At 38.2% G+C, this 24,232-nt stretch overlaps 1 protein-coding gene across 1 annotated transcript; it reads left to right on the top strand.

Annotated features, from left to right (window-relative positions):
• Window positions 1-17,872: 17,872 nt before the first annotated feature.
• LOC113299481 (protein FAR1-RELATED SEQUENCE 5-like) lies at window positions 17,873-21,822 on the top strand. Its single transcript, XM_026548504.1, has 2 exons — window positions 17,873-20,421; window positions 21,421-21,822. Exons 1-2 carry the CDS (start codon window positions 18,247-18,249, stop codon window positions 21,586-21,588), a joined length of 2,343 nt encoding a protein of 780 aa, XP_026404289.1. The 5' UTR covers window positions 17,873-18,246; the 3' UTR covers window positions 21,589-21,822.
• Window positions 21,823-24,232: the final 2,410 nt, after the last annotated feature.

Raw genomic sequence — 24,232 nt, 5'->3', positions numbered from 1 at the left:
AGCCAGAGCACCACCTTAGAGGCCTGTACTAGCCAGTGCTCTCTACTGTTACCTCTTGTTTAATTTCAAATTCAGTAATTTCAATTGTATTTGTTCACCATGTCTAGTGTGTTTGAATTATCTTGTATGATGAATGCTTGTGTATGTAATATGTTGAGCATGAGCTAAATTGTTGCATCTGAGGTTTAGATGAAACCTCAGTGCACTGTCTGATAGTGGAATGCTAGGTTAGAGCCTTAGTGCATTGTTTTGATTGAGCAATGGGAGAAATTAGTGCTCATAGCAAGCTAATTCTCTTTCCATTCCATTTGTATGCTTAGGATCATAAGTTGACCTTAGCTGTCACTTAGTTCCATTATGAATTCAACCTAGAATTACATTGTCTGGATAGGTCACAAGGGTGGATTCTAAGCCTTAGCTTAGCCACAGCTGCAAACTCCTCCCTGCCCTTGGCTAACAGCCTTGGTTTATTTGGCTTTGTTTCCTGTTAACTACCACTGTTACCTTTGCTTCATTGTCTTTATTCTACTTCACTGTCACATTTACTTCACTGCCTTGCACTTAGAGAACTAGCTTAGGAAAACATAAAGCTTCAACTATACACCCTAGTCCCTGTGGATATGACCTGTTCTTGCACATACACACTACAATGACAACTGTGCACTTGCAGTTTAACATATAGGCCTTTCTGTCTCTCCTTATCCTTTGTCTTATTTTCTTACTCCTTTAAAAGCCTACCAGTCACTCTTGTTGTTCTTTCGGGAATGACATTTTATGGGGGAGAGTTCTTAATTGAACTTGAGCTTAATTGCAAAATCTTTGTGGGGAGTGCGGCTGTGGAATATTGTAGGGGTTATCTTGTATCTTTATAAACTCCTTGATGAATGCATTTAGCTTCGGATGTATGATTGCATCTAAATAAGATGATATGTGTTTCTTTCTTTTGGTCATGAAATGTCTCTTTCGGAAATTTCATTAGGATCACGTTCTTGTACCTTTGCCAATTTTATTGATATGTAGTTCACACTACGAATACATATGGTTTTCGGATCATTATGTAAGGGGGAGTGGTTTCCATGTGAGATAAAGTATTGACTAAGGGGGAGTGATACATATCACCATAGTATTATTGTTGAAGTTGTGATACAATTGAACTTTGACGATGTGTAATGATACTACGACACTGTATAACAATGATTGAGAACTCTTGTTTTCTCGTTGTTATAGCTACGGATTTCCAACAACGATGATGTGGAATAGGAGCTACAAAAGTTAATTTATTTATTTTTTTGTATTCCATATGTATTGATAGTTTTTCCACTAAAATTAACAAAGGGGGAGATTGTTAGAGCATTGCTCGGTCAAACTCGCATGCATTGCTATCTCAAGCATGTTTTTCAATGTTAGTGATCAAAACTATAAGTCTTGATTTCTAGTCTACTAAAGCTAAGGTCTCGGACTAGGATAAAAAGTGTAGTTGAGCTCAAGAACTCCATGGCAATCATCATACAAGACGAAGGACTACTCAAGGAACTAGTGGATCTTCAGCGACTAAAAGGTATGTGGAGACTTGAACTTATCTATCACTCAAAAGTCTATTTATCTCCTATCTTGAGACAAAAGTCGTTTTGCTATATAGACTTAGATTATACACATTTTCTATTTCGAGCCGAGTTTATCTCGTCTATCTATTTCTCGAAATATGTGTTGGTAAGCTTTCGCTTTAACCAAGTTCATCTTTACCTAGTGACGAAAGTCATGAAAAGTTTCAATCACTTCGAAAATTGCTTACTTTGACGAAAAATAGTTTGTGAATAACAACTACAGAATATAAACGTCCTTTAAGAATGTTTCAATGATTGAAATGAGAGTTTAGATTATATAACCATTGGAGGATATAAGCATTGTTGTGGAAACACACATATGTATAAGTCCTTATTCCTTAAACCAAAGTTTGCGAACTTTGTTGATCAAGAGAACCGGAATGGTGGCGTGAGCCAAGTCCCCGAACTGGCGGAAGTTCTCATCCCGAGAAATTCTGCTGGAGTTTGTGAACTTCGTCCGGGAACTTAAGTCCGCGAACTTGAGTAGGTTATATCTAAAAACGATGTTTGTGAACTTATTCTTATATAAAATAAGGAATGCAAATTGCAAACCGTGGCTATATAGTTCATGAACCGATTCGAGTGAATCAAATCGTTTTTGCTTCAATTGTGTCTTGTGTAGTTACATAATATTTCCTTGCAATTGAACAACTCTCTAACTAGTTCATTTGAGTCACTTGAACTAGTTATGGTGAAGAAGAATATGGTTGATATAAAAGTGATCATATGGATAACCATTTGGTTGACTATTGTTGAACCAACAAATATACAAGTTTGGGTACAGTTACACTATTTGGTTGACTATTGTTGAAGCCAGGACGATACTACTTTCATGTAGTTGTGTGATCTGATCTTGCTGTTTCTATCGTACGAGTACAATTGTAATAATTGGCTTGAGATTGATATCTCTGATAGGCAAGATATAAAAGAAATCACAAACACTTCGTCTCATCGTTTGTGATTCCGCAATATCTTTTTTCGCTGCGTATATTTAGATTATTGTGAGGCGATTGATAATACTAGGCTGTTCTTCAGGAATATAAGTTCGGTTTATCAGTTGGTTCTTGTTCACGTTGATTTGTCAAAAGACGGAGACAAACTCGTAGGTATATTTGTGGGAGACGGATTTATCTATTACCATAGACTTTTCTGTGTGATACAGATTTGTTTATTAAAGTCTTCGACTTTGGTTCGTAGCAACTCTTAGTTGTGGGTGAGATCAGCTAAGGGAATCAAGTACGTAGCATCCTGCTGGGATCAGAGACGTAGGAGCATAACTGTACCTTGGATCAGTGTGAGATTGATTGGGGTTGAACTACAGTCCATACCGAAGTTAATTTGGAGTAGGCTATTGTCTGTAGAGGTTTAATACAGTGTGCGTTCAATCTGGACTAGGTCCCTGGGGTTTTCTGCATTTGAGGTTTCCTCGTTAACAAAATTCTGGTGTCTGTGTTATTTCTTTTCCGCATTATATTTTGTTATATAATTGAAATATCACAGGTTGTGCGTTGTTCAATCAATTAGAATATCCGACCTTTTGGTTGTTGATTTAAATTGATTGACACTTGGATAATGGTCTTTGGTACCGTCCAAGTTATCTCTCTAGTATTTGATAAAGACTCGCAGATTTCTATTTGCTTGAGTATATATCAAATCGAGAGATTGAGATATAAACTCTTTGATATACTTTTTATCTATATTGAGTCTGACTGTCTAGTTGATTCTCTAGAAAGTATATTGGAGTTTGTCCATACAGATTGCTAAGCGAAATATTGGGTGTAGTTGTTGTACCCCCACTTTTTCAGTACTCACTACCATAGGATGCAGGAGATGTATCTTCGTACGAAGTTCCCTCAATATTATCTCCAGTCTCATCCTCATCACTCTCATCTTCCAGCAATTCCTCATCCCCATCACTTGTTTCCACTTCATGCATTGTTCTGGCAAAAATCTTTGGATTTTCCCTCTCATGTTCGAACCTTCTTCTCAACCTCCTCTCATGATACCTATCCATCTGTTACTTCTCTTCTCTACCATCAGAATCTAGCTCACTGGTATCGACCTCTTCAACTGGATACTCAAACCCATTTTATGATGCTTCAGAATCACTCTCAGTTGTACTATCATAACCCTTGCTCTTTTCTTTCCTCTCCGATCTATCCTCATATTTTCTATCTCCTCTCTCAAAAAACTTTATCCTTCATGCAGCATATAGATTCTCAGTCTCCTCTGCTTCTCTCTGACAGAGTAATTCCTATTCTTCTCTCTGACGGATCATCTCCCGTGTGCGTCTGTCTATTTCTCCATGCACATTATTTCTCAACTTTGCAAGCTCCAAATCACTTAGAGAGAGAGAGAAATATTCTTGGCCTTCTCATACTCTGCCGTTGATGGAGGATCGACCGGATGATTCTGAAAAGGCGAGGGTACCCAAATATATCTCAAGCTAAAACTTTTCCTTCCTATAAGTCATTTCTCCGAAAGTGATTGTCTATGGACTGAGTCGAGACAATACAACTAATCGGTTCACACTTCGTGTGATCGTCTATGGATACGAGATCGAGACAATACAACAACGAAGTATGTTTACTTGATACAAAAGTTCGGACTTAACCAAACACAATAGGATTGCTTATCAAGTAAATAGGAATTAATGTTTATGTAATTTACTTTAATTATAATAAAACAATTATAATGCGGAAAATAAAAGTAAATGACACAACAAGATTTTCTTAACGAGGAAAACCACAAATGCAGAAAAAACCCCGAGACCTTGTCCAGAATTGAATACTCTCAGGATTAAGCTGTTATACAAAATAAACCAACTTCGTATAGTTGAGACCAAGTAATTAAACCTATAGTTCACCTAGTTCCGTCTGTATTCCCACGCCTCCAACTTATAAATAAGTCACGCACTTGGAACAATTCCTTTGGTTCGTATTCCAAACAGTAAAGGAACAATAAATCTGTTTGGTATCAACTCTCTTCAACCAAGTGATATGAGTCGGACAAAGGCTCTTCTATTTATCTTAACATAAACTCCTTCGTCAGGTTCTTAGATCTATCTTATGTTCAATTACCCAAAGTAATCATAAGATTTTGCAATCAATACCTTTAATCCCAAGGAACCTATTGATGCCGATCTACTCAACTATTCTATCCAATCTACCACGAGGATAAACCGATTATAGTGAGATCCTATTTTTACAAAAACAAGTATTGTGCACACCAAAGATTTATATAACCAAGTCATAAATCTTCTATCTCTTCTTCATCTTCAAATCTTCTTAGATCTTCAATAAACACCTGCACACAACTACTTGAATCTCTTGTGATCAATCACACACAGAACAGAGTCTGCTAACAATGGATTATCACAAGATCGTCTTTAGAACTAACAAAAGTCTAAAGATCCCTGTCGAAACTTTGAACTAGTTTGAGTGAATCTTATATCATAAGAGAAGATTCTCAAGCATAAACAAACTAGGTGCAATCAAAGTTCAACCACCGTTAGTCAATTAAATCAATCAAAAACAAAAGATAAACCGCAATTATCTAGTTTCCCACCAACGGTTCTCGTAGAGCTTCTCAATCCCAAAGAAGTCTTTAAATTGAGCGGTCGTAAGAGATTTCTCCTAATTAGGTTACTCTCCTCTCCGAATAGGCAGCTTCACCAGTAACAGTACAACAAAGGAAGTTTACTGTCACGAAGGATTAGTTTGCTAGAAATGCAAACTTCAAGTATTTATAGACAAGGAAGTTTGGACACCAAGGAATTTCCAAAACCGAAAATATTCTCAAGATATCCAATAATAATTTCCATATTCGGTTTTCATAATTCCTGAGAATGCTTTGTCCAAAAATATTGATCGAAAATCTCCTTGGAAAATCTTTAACTAGCAAATGCACATTACTAATTCTTCTTTTCCATATATAATTAAAAACCTTAATTAAAAGATTCTTAACTTATTTAATTTCGATCCTAGGATTCACTTCCTTCTTAGATGTTAAGGAATATATTTGAACAATAAAAGATACGCATTACTGCATGTGTGTGTCGACATCCTTACTTTGTAAGTCCTCTTTCATACTTACACACTTGAAACCGATTTACCACGCTTCCAAACAAGTTTAGAATTGGTTCATCTGACTTTCAAGAGCTATGCGATTGATTAAGAACTCTCAATCACAAATCATGGGTTTAACGGTTCTACCAAAACAAGTTTCGGTTCTACCTCCATGTGAGTACTGTGCATAGTCACACTAGCTTCCCAAAATTTGGTTGACTAGGTACTAGGATCGGTTCCCCACATATATATGGTATCTAACTCATATGTGTTGCACATGTCCATAGGATCGGTTCCCCTTTGCCTAAAAACGTGTTGCACATGTCCATAGGATCGGTTCCCCTTTATGTTATAAACCTTGCTGCAGCCCATACAAGGATCGATTCCCCTTTGTGATGTGTTGCACCTCTTACTAGGATCGGTTCACCTTTACCCAGTGTTAGGCCTTATAAACCACACAAACTCGATCATACCATCAGGTGATTACTTAAGATCGGTTTCACTAATAAAAGTCATACCAATACAAAAGTCAGGCCTCATGTGAATAGTTTTACCAAGAACAAAAACAAGTCATGAGCAATTATACTAATCACACATATTGGTCGTTCATAAGATATGCAATGAAGAACAATCCCAATAACGCCTGGAAATTTCCTTTTCGATTCACAAACAAAGCTCATGAACTTACTTCCTTAAAACAAATGCAAAAAAATTGTTTCCCAGGATGAAATCCTCACCTCATACCCATACATAATCACAATAGCATTCAAACGATTATGTCGATGTCTTATCTACAAAGTTTAATGGTTAAGCAATAAACCTCGTATTGTATTCCTTAATACTATGTCTATCTAGAGTGTTCATGCTTCGCAGTTTTGTTTTCAATATGCACGACTTGAAAGATACGTTAGGAAATGAAACAGTTCAAGTCAAATATCACTAACCTCAAGTGGAAGGATGATGTTGTGGTTGTAGCTCCTTACTTCTTCAAGTCTTCGCAATACTTGTAATGTCTCATATCCTAATACTTTCAATCTAACCTATACGAAGTTGACTCTAGTACATTTAATCAAGCGACTCTTAAATGAGTTTTGCTTCACTAAAATATGACAACCAAAATTGACATACCAATGCTTGGTGGGTTCAACCGAGCTATGCTCTAACAGATTCTCTCCAACATTTCCTGGAAGATTCTGATTACTTAAATGAGCTATTTCCTAAATCTCTCCTTATACTCTTAATTGTTTCCTTTTCTGATCATAAAACTCTCTATGATAATTATCTTTTGATAACCCCTTTTTATAGACCCTTATTAATTAATACCATCCATAGCTATTTATGGAGTTTGTTCAAGGGTCCTGTCTCAGTGTCTCTAGACCTTGCATGCCGGTTCGATACCCCATACACGGTATCTAGAACCATCATGACTCTTTGAAAACTTCCATCCATAATAAATTTTATCTAACATTTCAATTCAGGCTTAATTGCACCTCTTCGAACCTATCGCCCCTCGTTGGCTTAATTGCACCACATTTCACGTGATAAAGTGTTTGTGCACCATATTTAAAAATGTAAAAGACGTAATACAAGTGCGACGAAGGAGATATTAATGTGCGATTACGGTTTGTAAACACCACATCCTCTTTATTCTATATGCTCTAATCTTTTTTATGCTTGGTAGTATATATTTATAAGGAAGAGAGTCCATTTTATGGGCATTTTTTTGTACAAAGGGTAAAACAGGAAAGTGAATGGACTTCTCTGCCTTTATATTAGGGACTGACTACTGAGGGAGTATCAAAGTAATTAATTAATTAAGTACATAGAAGAATTCAAAATTAAATGGAGAGGGAGTCTAATTCAAAATAGAATTTGCACAGAAAAGACTTAGTTCATTACAACCGAGATCAACATCTGCATTTACAGTACTCTCTGCAAAGAAGCCCTAGTTACTAATTTGCAAATTAATAAGAATTACCGGTAATGCACATGAGTCAAAATGTATTGTATACTTTTGAGTTTTGACTTTTTGACCAGCTTTAGAAGAGTTTTAACAAAAAGATAGTCTCCAAATATCGGGTTTTAGATCAATAGTTAATTTTTTTTAAACTAATTTATGGTTGGAGAATGGGACTCGTACAAGACTAAGTTACGAAGAGTCGGACATTAAATTACCTGAGTTCTGGAGAACCTCCTACTTAAAGCACCATCAAACATTTCGATTCATATAACTTAGAGGAAAGCTGGACTTCGGTCAAGAAGAATTGATATGAAATCAAGAAGGACGAAAATAAAAAACTAGTTATCGTCAAAAGGTGAAGAAATATTTCTCCAAGAGCGAACCTGTTGATCTGAGGCTAACCCCAAATCAACATTGTATTAGGTATCAATTATTATGGATGAGAAAACAAAACATCGGCATATCAATGTTACAATATAACAAATGAAACCCGTCATCATCCAACCCCCATCATTCCAACATGCTGCACTACTACCAATATCATTGCCACCACTAGACTCAACGGCTACCAAGAAGAAAACCAGAGCCAACGGAAGTCATTGAATCCCGTAGACACCATGAGAAATAGGAAAAAAGGGGCTTCATACCACAAGAAAAATAAACCTGCACGGAGATCCAACCATGACAAAAAAAAAAAATTGCGAAAGACACCAAGAAAAAAAAGGACCTTTTCGAGCAAGAAACTAAGCTCACAGAAGAAAGTTTGCTTCTAACTATATTTGTACAGCTGTTGCCCACATAAACACCCAACCACTATATCCACCCTCCTAATTATATTTGGGAGCATTGAATGAACTTTGTGACTTTACACTCTCAAACCTTAAAAAAAAAACTTTTTGCAAACTTACAAAAGTTTGCTTCTAACATTTCCACCCGATTCATGGAATATAATCCTGCACCAAAAAAATTGGTGAAGTGGTATCATCAGCGTCACTGTTGTATATAGACTATAAAGGTTTTGTTATTCACTTCGACATACACTTACCTCGATACTTGTATCGTTGTATAATTGAACATCAAACCTCCTACGATAAGCCTTAATAATATCTCTGTCTTGCAATCGGTCTAGAGAAACTCCCTTTATCAAACACTGGATGAATCACAATGCATACACTCCGCAATCACCGGAACTAAACCAATAAAAATATAAGTGTCAATTTTAGTTTACCAATTGCACCATCTAGGATGTTGAACTCCCATCTAACAAGTTCTCAAATAACTAACCTCGAGCTTTGTTTAGGGACCACTTGATCAAAGTTCGCGTAGTCGCAATTCCATTCTCCATTCTCCATGATTTTCCTCAAAACATCGCAGATAGCCGTGACCTCGGATGGGTTCCCTGCTGTCCTGGTGGATTTTTTACGCTTTCGATGATTGTATAGGGAATCGTAGATACAAATATTCTATGTCCTCAAGAGGATTTCAATTGCTACCCAATGATTTTCGTTCACCAGCACCGGAGCGTAAACCACATCAACCTCGGACCATGGTTTACCATCAATGTCGTATTTCCCCGCCATGTGCAATTTTGTATAATATAATTGTTGCTTTTCTTTGGTCTTGGATCTCAGTGTTTGATCTCTAGCGTGCCGTTGTTTAATAGAACGTGAGAAACCACACATTACAAGCCATAGTTAACATGTACAAAATGCAAGTATGTTTATAGTGCAAATGTGATAAGTTTCATAGTTTTCATATAATACTCACAACGAAGTAACTACCAACTGTGATCCACCGAGTTTTCTTCGTGAATCCAGGGTATTTGCGCATCGAGTGCAATACACAATTAACAATCTGCAAGAGGTCTCAAAATAGATAAGCTGACGAGTAAATTCATAAAATATCATGAACATAAACTATAATAAAACAATATACTTACAATGTATGATAACCATTCGGACTGTGGTTGTAATGTTCCTCCTAATAACTTGACATATTCATACCATTTCAAACTTTCTTCTGTCTCTTCAGTCTCCTATTTCTTAGGACGTGGGTCGTTTTCCTTCTTGGTTTCCTTTAGATCCACATTTTCCCTGCGCATTTTAACGATCATGAGACAATGACTTTCGAGTTAAATACGGTAAATAACCGATAAACACTTGTCTTGTCCATATGTAAATGTTCAGATTCCTTTTATAGTTCTTTGAGATACCTGGATCCTCAATATTTTCCCAGCATAGTCATTTTTAGATTTTTTTTTGGTAAGTGAGGCTTGCATACAGTGATGAGATCTGAGGTCCCTCCTTTACGATTCTACGCCTCTTTAAGTTGGGTACGTCAGGGGATTTACTAGAGAATTAGATGTTTCATCTCCTTTATGATCCTCCTCACTAGGCACATCAATGTATTCGTTTTCAGAGGCCATGGGAAACACAACTTTAGCGTTTGGATAGAGACCTACATCGGTTTCTTCTTCTCCTTCTTTTTCTTCCATCCCTTTACCGTCATCATCTGGAGCACGTACTTTCTTTACCGTCTCTTCTGATTTTAAAACTGCTTCAGTATTAATGACTGAGTCCATCTGTGTGGAAGCCGCTGCTACGTTACCCCGATCTCCATCACACGATGTTTTCCTTTTTTGGTGTATTTATCCACATAACGAACGCTGGCTGGAACCAACTTCTGTCGTAAGAAAATATCAATCATATTTGTAAGATGAGACTCCGTAATAGTATATAAAGTATCTGACCCATGTCTTATGCCAACCTCCCACGTAAATTCCTTGGTCGTTCCCGACCAAGAGGATTCATATACCTTGCTAGATTCTTTTGGAACATCAGACAGTTCCACAATATCCTCCAACACATCCTTATCATCTACTATGCCAGAAATCTAAAGGAGACACCACTGTACAACTCGTACTCATCACAATCCACTATTAGCCCCTATCTCAAGGATACAAGTTCACTGTATCTCGGTTCTTTGGTGCAGGATACACGTCCCATGACAGTGCACCACCGACCGCAAGTATGCTTGGACACAACCCGTCCACATGAACCCCTAATTGGATGAATACTTGCCAATGCCCAAGCCTGAAACAACAACAATAGTTAGAAATTGAACAGTACAAACTACAAACCGCCCCAAGTATACAAGATGAATAAGACCATTTAAACAGAATATGCGAACTTACTGTCAGAGCGTATGACAGTCCAGACACCCTGTAATTAATGAGTCGGAAAGCCCAACCGACCACTTTTCTTTGGTTCCCTGTCTTTCTTGATAACACTGGCTTTCTTAGTTTTCTTTACATCCTTCACAACCAGAGCTGATCGAAAGTTGCGGATGGTTTTTATAAGACTAACATGACCCCATGGGAACTTATTGAAGTTATTCAAGTTGTCCACCAAATGGCAATATTCTCCCTTTACTACCTCTCGCGTTGGGCAGCCCAAAAGCAAAACGTGCACAAAAAAGAGAAGCTCCAACTTAGAGTTCTCATCGTCAGTGCATGTGGTCAAATCTCATTTCTCGAATCGCGTCTGGAGTTTGCTTATTGTTACCCTTTTTTCCCCAGGGATATAAGTTTTCATGATTGGTGAATCCGCGATACATTTTGGGGTGGGTTATCTAGATCTTCCTTTGTTGTCGCTGTCAACTTGAAGTTAAGTCCCATAGCAAGTGCAAATTCTTTCATCCCAAACCTCAAGATATGCCCTCCAACCCCAAAGTTCATACAAAATGGATCACCATCATCTTGTCTCATAATTTTCCGTGAGAGTAGATAATGCAAAATTGTACTGCTGTTATGGGTTCCAGGCATATCCAGGAAGTGGCCCACTGTCGTTGAAGCAACTACTGCGTAAGCCTTTTCGCTCAAACGACCATTGATCATGGACATAAGATGAATAACTGCGTGATTTTGTTGCTTTCGGGTAGTTATCCCGATACTTCTGTGGGTGAACAAACTTTCTATACACATGAGATGCTTCAAGTCAGTTTCTTCCAAGGATATGCAGCAACTACAATATTTTGAAGGGAGGATGATTCTTTGACATGGTTATTCTCAAACCATCTAACAATTTCAACACCAATGTAGTTATAAAACGCAAATACTAATGAATTTAAAAGACTAAAACTAACTTTTGGTAATATTTTCATCTTACAATCATCTACATGACTATTAAAAATTACTACATCTCCAAATGGAAAACCTCACCATCTACAAAATTTACCAAGTGGTAGATGGTGGTGTTATTAAGTAATTCATTACTGATTTCCTTTGGTAGTATCATATAGCACTATAAGGAGAACATATTACCAAATAACAGATCTTCTCTATTGAAATCTTATCTGTAAACAATACTCTACAAGAAAAGACTTTATGAGAACGAATGAAACAAACGTACTATGGTTCGTTTCCTGATGAATTACATTCCGACGATTCAACAGATGCAAAAGCCGTCTCTAAAGATTCTTTGGAATTGACATCATCTTGGAGGTCAGTATCCGCCGAACCTCCCGCTGTAGTAGCAGAAATCTTTCCCTAACACCATGGACAAACAATCAATTTACCATCACAACAATTCACTCTCTAAACGATATATAACAAATCAGGTTCATAATTTCAGTGGGTTTCGAGAAAGAAGAACTACACATACTTAAGTTTGCAAAGAATTCTACATCCACAGATTCTTAATCCCAAAGGTGTCAAAGGACTAAAAATCTATATTTAATATATATATGGTTTTATAGGGTCAGTATCTGAAAGGAGAAACCTTTTTTTCAAGATGTTGAACTAAACCATGGTCTTGAGAAATTAAATTCAGCGATAAAACCTTAATTACCTGTACCTAATAGTGTCTCCAATTATAAAATAAACAAATAATTAAGTATAAGCACGACGCATATGATTTTCCATATCACCAACATGACTATGTAATAGTTTATTATTTTCAGAATTTGAAATAACTATTAAAAACCCCATGGATCCACTTTACTGAGTATCAATAAGTTTAATGAAGAAGAATTTACCAGTTATGAAGCTTTTACCAGAGCCGAAAGCCAAAACCCTGGACACAATAAAAGCAAAAGTTAGGACAACACCCAAATTCATTGAAATCATTCGAGTTACGGTGAAGGTAGGGATTGAATTTAGCTCACGTTTAGTGAATTTGATGGCGAAAGCACTAGTGTGGGTATATTTTGCACCAAAAGAACTAGGGTTTGAAGGCGACGAAGGGAGATACTCGCTGCATATCTCAAGAGAGAGAAATGGTATGGTATCCGGAGTATACTTTTCCTATTTATACAGCCTATCCAAACGCGACATTAGTGCGACAATTTTTGGGATACATCCGAAATTTGCTAATTAGATAGTATCCGGCTCGGGTATATTGGACAGCTCGTGGTATGTTTGTGTAACTATTTGCAAGTCGTGGTATTGGACATAAATATACCTCCGGATGTGCCTTCCAAACATAATTTAACCCAATTAAGAAATTAAAACATAAATATTGGACAATATTTGGGCAAGTATCTTAAAATCTCGAAACAACTTCCAAATTCGAAGTCTTTTTCTTAGAGGCGACGATATTCCGCACGACACCTTTGTTCCTCAAGTTTGGACCTTCTTGCTGAAATAAAACAACATACCTAATAACTTCCATTTTGATTATATTTACTCAACCCTGAAACATCACAATTGTTGGGGTTCAATGTTTGTTCTTGAAATTTCCCAAAAACCCTTTGCCAAAATGGTTGGGGACTGAATTCATCTGCGAATAAAGTCTCAGTTAAAGAAACACAATTCCTGCAAATACATTCATCTTCCATAGTAGTAAATTTTGATACTCGCCTCCTAATTCGTCCTCGCACATTGGCACGATTAACAACTCTTTGATTTTCGGCAGCATGTTGGTTTGCTACGAACTCAGCCATGTTCACATTATCAGCCATGCTCTTTGAGGAATTAGAATATCAGAAAAGGATTGGAGATTGAGAAATTCTAAATAGATCTAGAATTCTGGTGTAAGTTGAAATGAGTTTGAAATTGAGTATTCATAAACGGGGAAAATTGTCGTCATTGGATGAGAAACTGATAAGCGATGATCAAGTCAGCAAGCAACGTAATGACCAACGCTGGCGCTTGAAAGACCAGCGAGCGACATTTTGACCATCTAGCGATGGGCTGTCTATCGCTCGCTGGAAACTCCATCGTGTATGCCTATATGTTATTTCTGACATATCGACATACACGTTTGGCAGTTTGGCATACCCATAGTGGGTGCATATATGACAAAATGTAATGTTTGACATGTGCATAGGAATAGGCCTAAGAGCAGTTCCTATGGACTCAACAAACTTGAAGTTTGTTGATTTTGCTCCCACTATGGACTCAACAAACATGAAAAATGGATGTTCAAACTAACAAATTTGTTGGTTTGTTTAGTGAGTTAAAATATGTAGAGTGCACTTGATGAAAGGCCGGGCGATCTTGTCTCTAACTCTGGCGCTTGTATTACCAACGTGCGTTTTTACTCCACACGCCAGCGTCGTTCCTGAAAGCACCGAGTTTTTCATAGAAGCGCTAACGGTTGAATCTGGACGACTTATAACTCTTGTGATCCAACGGATATAATTTTTGAGTTCTATAAATACTCTCCATTTCAACTCCAAATTCACATTCACACATCTAGTCTTCTTTACTCTTCTCTGAGCTTAAAAAATTTCTTCAGGTTCAACAAATTTTTCAATTCTAGAACATGTATCGGCCCTTGTTAGTTCGGCGCGCTCCGAATACTAAAGAAGAAGATGAATCTATTTGCAGAAACTATGTTTTTTTTATTTACTTAGCTTTCTTCAGCAAACTATCCATGGATGAATTTCTGGGCGGTTATTCACGGCGGGCTCTGCAGTGACACCTGTAATCCGAGTCGTCGTGCTATATGCGACATAGAAAATTATTTTCGTACAATTAAGAAAGAAGTAAGTGAGTTTGTAGCTTTAACCATACAAGCCAATCGATATATACTGAGAGGTGAAACTGATGCTGAGATGGTAACAAGATCTTTGGCTGAATGGAGAAGATGGAAAAATGTGGCTTTTCATTTCGAAAAATGTTTCGAAATCCTTAAGGTGGGCATCTGCCCTGGGTATCGATCTACTTGTGTTAAAACTCCAATCGGAAAGTAAGAACGTAGTGCTAAGGTAGTTGTTCGTACTAAGTGCATGTTGAACAGTTTCAACCCCTTCTTTGAAGCTAATGTAGTCCACCGTAATTCAGTGAAACGAATGTAAAACACTTAATTTTAAACATATGTAATTTCATTTAATTCAGATTGTCGTACTTTTAAAACTAAAATTACAATGTAGCGGAATTCAAAATTGCAAACAATCTCTCTAACGTCGCTCATCGCTAGCTTTCCCATTGTTATCTTCTGGAGTCAAGAATTCTCCAAGACCTGGGGATAGACCTGGGATATCCCCAATTTCCAACATATTAAGTAAATTTCCATAAGGAAATAAAGATGGTTGAACAACATTAAGCGATTGGAAATCACTAGGCGATTGTTGGAAAGCATTCGGTGCACTCGGTCCTCCAAGCATATAAGATGTTTGTTGTTTTTGTGGTGGTGGTGTAACATTGTAGCAATCATTTGGGTTGTAGGGAAAGAATGATGATGAAATGCGCCTATGATCTATCCGAAATACTTGAGGTTGAGATACATGCACAGTTTGTGGTGAAGTATTGTGTCGTATATGTGGTGAAGAAGAACTTTGTCGTACTTGTGTTTCTCCCACCATTGTTTCATCACTATCGTGTCATGATCTGTTGCTCATGGTGGAATTGGAAGAATGTGACCGCCGCCCATCATCATTTACAGTTGGACTCAATCCAAACATCGTGTTCTTGTGCCATTTCGGACACGCATTCAAGTGTATAGCCTCTATTTGCCGATTCATCCAATACAAATCGTTTAGTTGGTTCCGCAACTCTTCCTCACTGGCAATGACATTGTAGTAAGGATATTCACGTTCCATAGCTTGGGAAACAATGGGGATCGTGGTTGGTTCACCTTGTGGAGTAATACTTACCATCTCCCAACGAATTTCGGACATATTTGACAAAGATGATGAAGAACTTGCACCTGTGGTGGGGTAAGTCGTAAAACATGACTCTTTTGGAGGCGGCTGGCTAGGAACGATATTTGCATCATGAGACAGGCGTGATAACCCTGGGAAATCAAACCCATAGATGTGCATGTTGTTTGTCCCAATTACAGGCTTCGCAATCGACTTGTACCAGGTGACATACCGTGCTTCACTAATAACCCTCTATGTATTTAGTTCATACCTCTCCCAATTGGTTCTTCTCAGACGATCAAAATCTGATCCAGAGGTTTGCATCTGTTGTGGCGGGTTAATTGCAATTGCATATATACCTTTCATTTGGTACTGCAGTCTATCTCCAAGGTACCAAACCCCTCTATCTCATTATGGAGTGTAAAAACAACTCTACGCAGAGAATAATCAACAATACGGTGTCCAAAATTAGCACCATACTGAGGAAAATCAATGTAAGGGTGAACAACGACGTTGTTGTGGCTCCGAGTCATATGATGAAACCTCTGAACAAAACTGGAACCCGAGACGTCGCTGCCAGTGCCCTTCGCTAAGTTGGTCGAGATGTACATATCCAACATTGGAAATCTTTGGGTATCGTCTTTAAGGATTGGTTTACTAACACGGAAGTAGGTATACCACCAATACTGCAAATTACTCCATATTTTAGTATTTTGACTTAATCTACATTTGCTCATAAAAATTATTTAAAATTTTAAAATAATAATTTTGATATTTACCTCTATGATGCCCCATAAACCAGTGAAGTTATCTTTGCCCATGAACGCATGATCCAACCCACAATACAATTCTGCTAAAATTGCAGATCCCTAGTCATAATCTGGTGCTTTGTCAAGATCTTGTAACGTTTGAAGCCAACCAACACGAGCAACACATGTTGAGTTTGGAAAGAATGTCTGACCCAGTACCCATAAGATAAACATCCTTTCGAGTTCAGGATAGTCATCTACATGTTCTGGGTTGGTTAAGGAAATACTTCAACGCTGAATATTTAATCCCACCTCCTTTCAATTGTTTATAATCTTCAGGTATTTCTGAATCTATAAACGAGGGAAAAAGCGTCTCCCATTTACTATTTGATATCCATTTTTCTTGGTTGAATGGTGTTGGCTCTCCCATTTCACTTGGGATCCCACAAATAAAATACAAATCAAGGAGCGTAATACCTATTACAGGTATAATATCAACTGTGATTAATTCTTTTGATTATTTAATAATTATTTAAAAAATATAATTTAAGTTAAATTAAAAAAGCTTACCAATTTCAAAATCCTAAAAATGGAATGTGTGCGTCGTCGCCCACCACCTTTCTACCACTGTTTTCGGAATTATGTTGTTGTGTCTTCTAGAAGCGCACGCCAGGGATATTTGTCAACCCTTTCTCGGACTTGAGGGGGTAAAACTTCATAAACAACCTTTAAGTCTGAAAATCCACCTCTCATTCTAAAATAATCCTCAGATCGATCTTGATGCCCCGACACATGACCTTGGACTAATGATGGAGCAACAACGACACTCGTCGAAGCAAAATCTGCTTCCCGATTTTGAGAAAAATCTACATCTGTAACAGGCCGCGGTGCCGGTTCATTTCTTCGATCTCTTTTCTTTTTTACACTATTGCCCACTTTTCTTAAAATGCCGCATATTGTATCAAAATTCTTTGATTTAGAAGAGTTTTTGAAGAAGGAAATAGTAGTGGTGTGACTGAAAATGAATTTAGTTGAAGCAATTTATAGTTTTGAAAATAATACCGTTGACAATATGGGCGTTAGAGAATCGACCGTTGGCGTTTTTGTGTCTACTGCCCGCGTTGGTGTCATCAATGCCAACGGTTATGTCTTCAACGCCAGCGTGTGGGTTTTCAACGTCTGTGTTTTTCTGCCAACGCCATCGTTTATCTGAAGTTCGGGCGCTTGATTATCAATCGCCGAATGCTTTACCATAATGGAAACACCAGTCTGGCCATTCACGTGGCTCAACAAAATATTTCATTTGGCCATTGCCATAAGAATTGCCATAACAAACATGCCGGCCCTGCTCACATAAGAAGTTTGGTAGTCAAGGGGGTACGAGAAGTGCTAGATAGTCATTTTTAGATGGTTCTTCACTTTTTCTCTCACTCCTTCCCTGCACTCCCCTCCAAATGAATAAGCTTTCTCTCTTCGAATCCTTTTTTCACAACTTCAACAAACCCTGAAAGAAGGTTTTACGGTTCAGTTGATTCTCTTGTTACTAGACACACACACACACACCATCATAGCGCTGGCTGGAAGTTTCTTTCAATTTCTACTTTTGGGTCAGTTTCATTTTCTTCAACTTTCTCTCTGAACTTGTGTATTAAAGCTTCAATTTTATCTTCCCAACTTTATTCAAACTCATACGATTAATAGAATAAGTAAATTTGTTTACAAATGAGATAACAGTATTAGTATAAGTATTCATTACGAAACCCTAAACACCCACTTTAGTTATGGAGTTTGAACCATTGAATAACATGGATATGGAGTTCGACATTGGTTCCGGTGAAGAAAATGATGATCTTGACATTAGTAATAATGGTATAGACCTTGAACAGGATGTAGATTATGATAATGGTGAATTTCTTGATGGTGGAGATTTATTTGGGGATATTGTACCTGTTACTACTGATACGGATGCTGATCTTGAACCGTATGAGGGCATGGAATTTGAATCAGAAGAAGCTGCTCGTATTTGTTACAACTCTTATGCGCGTAGAGTCGGATTCAGTACCCGTGTTAGTACTTACCATAGGTCACGTCACGATGATGCTATTATTTGTCGTCAGATTGTGTGTTCGAGGCAAGGTTTTCATCAAGGGCGTGACCGGAATAGTAAGCGCAAACAGAAACGTCCACGAGCTGTTGCCAGAGTTGGTTGCAAAGCAATGATTATGGTGAAGAAAAAGGATACGGGGAAATGGATCGTTTCTAAAATTACAAAAGAGCATAATCATGAACTCGTGCCACATGATAAAGTGCATAGCCTCCGATCGCATAAACACATTTCAGGGTCTGCACGGAGCTTGATTGATACTCTCCAAGCGGCTGGCATAGGACCAAGTGGGGTGATGTCAGTGTTGATAAAGGAATCTGGTGGAGTTGATAATGTCGGGTTTTCTACTGTGGATTACCGAAATTACCTTACTAGCAGGCAGAGACATTTTGGTGGTGGAGCTCAGCAGGTATTGGACTACCTAAAGCAGATGCAAGCTGAGGATCCTACATTCTTTTACGAAATCCAAGGCGACAGTGATCACTCGGCCGGGAACATATTCTGGACTGATGCCACTTGTAGGATGAACTATAACTGCTTTGGAGACACCGTTATATTTGACACAGTGTATAGAACCAATAGGTACAGGGTCCCATTTGCTCCGTTCACTGGGTGGAACCATCATGGACAACCTGTGTTATTTGGCTGGGCATTACTTCTCAACGAGTCTGAATCATCTTTCATCTGGTTATTTCAGACCTGGCTTGCACAAATGTCAGGACGTCATCCTATCTCAATCACAACCGACCAAGATAGAGTCATAGAGGCAGCTGTCACTCATGTATTCCCAGATACTCGACACCGTTTCTGTAAGTGGAATATATTCAGAGAGGCCCAAGATAAGTTATCTGGTGTTTGCCAATCACACCCAAATTTTGAAATCGAGTTCCGCAAGTGCATCAACACAACCGAGTCCATTGAAGAGTTTGAGTCATCCTGGCAGTTACTTCTTCAGAGATATGATCTTATGGAAAACGAATGGCTTCAATCGATGTACAATGCTCGACTGCAATGGGTCCCAGTGTATCTGTGTGACACATTCTTCGCAGAGATGTCTGTGACGCAAGGGAGTGACAGTATAAACTCTTTTTTCGATGGGTATGTGAATGCATCAACCACTGTTCAGGTGCTTGTCAAACAGTATGAAAAAGCTATTGCAAGTAGACATGAGAAGGAAGTAAAGGCAGATTACGATACATTGAATACCGCACCAGTACTCAAGACCCCTTCTCCCATGGAAAAACAAGCTGCAAACATTTATACAAGGAGAATATTTATAAAATTCCAAGAAGAATTGGTTGAAACTCTTGCTAGTACTGCAACGAAAATTGAGGACTCTGGGACAGTCACGGTATGTAGGGTGGTGAAATTTGGGGAGGAGCACAAGGCTTACATTGTCCGATTCCATGTTTTTGAAATGCTAGCAAACTGTAGCTGTCAAATGTTAGAGTTTTCTGGCATTCTGTGTAAGCACATATTAGCTGTATTTAGAGTCACAAACGTCTTAACGCTACCTTCTCATTATGTCTTGAGACGCTGGACAAGAAATGCAAAGAGCGGGGTTGTGGTGGACGACCATGCCCTTGAATTGCAGAGTACTTCCAAGGAGTCCTCGATAGATCGATTTAACAATCTGCGACACGAAGTGATTAAATATGTAGATGAAGGGGCAAAATCTTCACAGACTTATAATGTGGCAATGGATGCTCTGAAAGAGGCTATAAAGAAGGTCAAAACTTCCAAGAAGCATGGTTCTGGAGCAGCACCGTTAGGAAATCTGCCCAATGGAAGCAACGGAGAAGTGTGTTCAGCCGAGGGGAACAGATTGGGCCAGCTTCAATCTTGCTCTGCGGTCAGTTTTCTCCTCATTTACTTAAGTGCATTCTTGATTTATATGTTGTCTGCTTTATCTTTGTGGCAATCCAGTTCTCTAGAAGTTTCCCTTGATTATCTCTATTCTTTCAATTTGATATTCTGAATGGCGAATTATTAATGTTCCAAGCCAAGTTTGCCTTGGTAAATGTTTAAGGGGGTTGGAGTGTCTAGACCTTGATATTGGCAAAAAAAATCACGCTTCTTATTCTTAGATTACTATCTTCTTCTTTGCTTCTTGTCATTCCTAGTTTGGATGCTAGTGGGTAAGATAGTGATGCCTTTCTTTTGCGATTGTCGTTCTAGTGTTCTCTATACCCTATATAAATTTGTGTGATTCTTCGGTTCTAAGTGATGTTTTTTTCATGAGAATGTTGGCGTCAATCATGAAATCTGTGTAGCTCAAATAATGTTTAGCTGCTATAATCAATTTGTTTTTTCATTAGCTTCTCTAGCACCGTGTTAGAATTAAACCTTTTAACAATTAACAGTTTAGACTAATAGATATAGACTATGTTTCCTCCATTGGTAAGTAAAATAACTTTTGCTTCCAGCATAGTAAATTTGGTTCTAGGAAGAATCATGACCTAAGTTTCCTGTGAAGCTTGCACATAATGTAAGAATGTTGAAAATTATGCGTGGGATATGTGATCTGGTGGGGAAAAGCTGTATGTGGTTAAACAGTCCTATACTTAGCTTAGTATATTGCGTGAATGTCAGTTTCATAAATTGCTAAGCTGAAATTGTGTTTCCGATTCATCTCTTGCATATAATATAATGATTTTCGGTCTTCTTTTTCTCTCAAGTGGAACATGAGTTTTGAAAATTAGTGAGGGTATCTGGATATGAACCATATTCTTCACATAATTGTTTTGAAAATGTGTAACCTCCCTTCATCTTCTTCTCTGTTGTTTTTTCTTGTGCTTGTGTGTTGAGAGTGTCTTAACATCTCTCATCTTTATCTTTTTCGGTGTGATAGGATGAAAAGGAGAAGAAAATAGAAGAGTTGGTAAATGAGCTGGAGTGTGCAAATGAAAGGTGTGAAGTATATCGAGAAAATCTGTTAGCAGTGTTGAAAGATATGGAGGAGCAGAAATTGAAGTTATCAGTGAAAGTCCAAAATGTGAGGCTCAGCTTGAAAGATTAGAGGAAGTATTTCTGATTTAAATGAAATATGGTAGGTGGGAGCATTATATTAACCCTGTTAGGGTGGTAATGGGTCTGTAGAGTTTTCCTCTATTCTTTTTCCTTAATCTTTGTACACAATTAGGTAATTCACTCCAACAAAGGTGGTTCCTATGTTACATGGGTTTTCATCTTGATTGTAACCTCGTTATATCTCTCTGTGATGAGAATGAAAGAGTGATAAGAGGGTTTGTAATTATCGATGTCCACACAAGTTTGTATCTGCAAGTATTTAAAATAGGGAGGCACAACACAATTTCACCTTTACATTAACTCATCGAGCCTCGGCTAGGATTCTACTGTAAGTTGTTCCCTAGTTTGGTTTCTGAAAAAGAGATCAGTTCCCAAGTTATTATGGGAAACAAGATGAAGAAATGAAAGAAAATCTCTTTATTTATTACATGCACAAATTTCTTTTAATTAGCAAATCACATATCAATATAATATCGTATCTATATCTTTTTTAACCGAGTAACTTCAATGCTATATAGCCAAAATTGCTGACAAATTAATCTATACTCCGACAGAAAAAATACAATGGCCTCTTCATTTTCATCTTCCTTGGTTTTCGCTGTCCTTATTCTTTCCATTGGGGTAATGGTAGAATCAAGGCAAGTGAAGAAGGTGGTGGTAAAACCAGCAGAAGATGGTGAAGATATCGAGAAGGTGTGCACAGCTTCTTTGGACAAGGAGGTGTGTCTTAACTGCATAAATGCGGATCACTCTAGAGAGACCAATGAAATGAGAGATTTAACCCACTCCCTTATGTTTTGCACTTGGAGTCAAGCTTCTTTCACCTAAATCGATGCTGACCAACTCTTCAAGAATACAACTGATGCCAAATTGAAGGAAATATACGAGTTCTGTGACACCAAATTGAATGCTGCTCAGAACCAATTCTTTGATGCCGTGACTTCATTTGAAAAATATGACTACAACAACTCAAGGATTCTTATGCGCGAAGCTCGTAAACAACTCGATCTCTGTGCATACAAGATCGAAAAGGATGATCCCAGAGGGATTCAAATCTCACAACAACTCCTGGATGACATGTCCCTTCTGAATCGTTTGTGGAATGTTGCTCGAATTGTGATGTCTTTTTTCGTCAAACAGCCCAGCGCCCCACCACCTGCAGTAGCAGCCTAATTATCATCATCAATGTGGGCACACGAACCACGTGCGCGTCCGAACGCTCACAATCAATCTTTACATCTAAGGAGATTATGATGATGGTACCCTGGTGTTGATTCATTGGCTCAAAACCTTCGGGTTTATCATGGCCTCCTCCAACCACTCCAGGCGTGGCGTTTGTGCATGGGATATAAGTATTAAGGAAAACAAAACATATAAGCAAACACGTGCGGAGCTAAATGAATGTAAAGTGCTGAAATGTAAATAAGACCAAGGTTTACGTGGTTCAGCACTAAGGCCTACATCCACGGGATTTGTTGTTCTACTATGTTCTTCACGGTTACACGAATAGTTGAATGATTTTTGGGGTTTACATGTTTCTCTCCTCTCAGGGATTAACTTATCTTTGCTATTTCTCTCTTTCTCTCTCCTTCCTGATGTTTTCGATCCCCCCTCCTCTTGGTGGAGATTGGGTATTTATAAGGTTAGAACGTGGGACCCATCTCTGAAGACCGTTGGGACCTTATCTTCTTGTGTCCTTGCGTCCATCGCGCGGAGGTCTGCGTTTCCCCCTTGATCCCGCAGAGGCATCCTCGCTCGTTCCACAGGTTGGTCGACACGTACACTGCTCGGAGTGTTTAATGTGGGTAGTTGAGGGGTCTGCTCGTGTCAGACAAGTGTCTTCTGCCCCTGTCAGTCCGTGTCAGCTAACTTTCTCTCCACCGTTGATCTTGGCTTCTCTTTTGGGGATGAGATAAAGTAACTCCTTTGAGTTTATTTGATGTTTCGTGACCCATCATGTTTTGATGTTTTTGGCCTGCATGCTTTCCACGTACCTCTTTATATACACGTGTCTGATAGTGAGATATATGTGTACACAATTTGCCCCTTTTCTTCGGGCTTGAATGACTAATGGGTGCCTTGAAGAAAAACTATCGTCGCATATTCTTCTCACTCCTAATAACTTCTCCTAGATACTTGGGCACGTCTTTTATTCGTGCATTAACTGCTTATGTAACGGGCACGTTTTCCCATTCCTCCCTTAATTTTCCTTCTCTTTCTTTCGGGTATTTTAAGGATAGAAAGAAAATTTAATTTCATTCTTCCTAAACACTCTCTCAGTTTTCATTCTTCCTTTAAATTTTCTGTCTGTCTTCATTGAACCTGTGACCTTAAATTCTCTGTCAGTCTTCATTGCACTTGTGATCTTAAATTCTCTGTCAGTCTTCATTGTACCTGTGATCTTAAATTCTCTCCACCTTAGCATTAACCACGCCCGCTTCTCCCGTTTGTTTCTTCTACTGCTGTTTTTGCCGGTAAGTTTTCCTTTTCTTTATTTCCACCGTTTTATGCTGTGTTGACTTGTGAATTTTCTGCTACTGTTGTTCCTTGTTTGTGATGAAGAACTTCTTCTGATGCTTGCATACTAGTTTGCCCCTGTTCTTCATCTTAAATTAAGGAAGCCATTACTTCGA

Source organism: Papaver somniferum, chromosome 1, assembly GCF_003573695.1.
Source record: "Papaver somniferum cultivar HN1 chromosome 1, ASM357369v1, whole genome shotgun sequence".
Classification (NCBI taxonomy): domain Eukaryota; kingdom Viridiplantae; phylum Streptophyta; class Magnoliopsida; order Ranunculales; family Papaveraceae; genus Papaver; species Papaver somniferum.
Note: the sequence above shows the minus strand (reverse complement) of the source record. Positions and strands in the feature narration are given on the sequence as shown.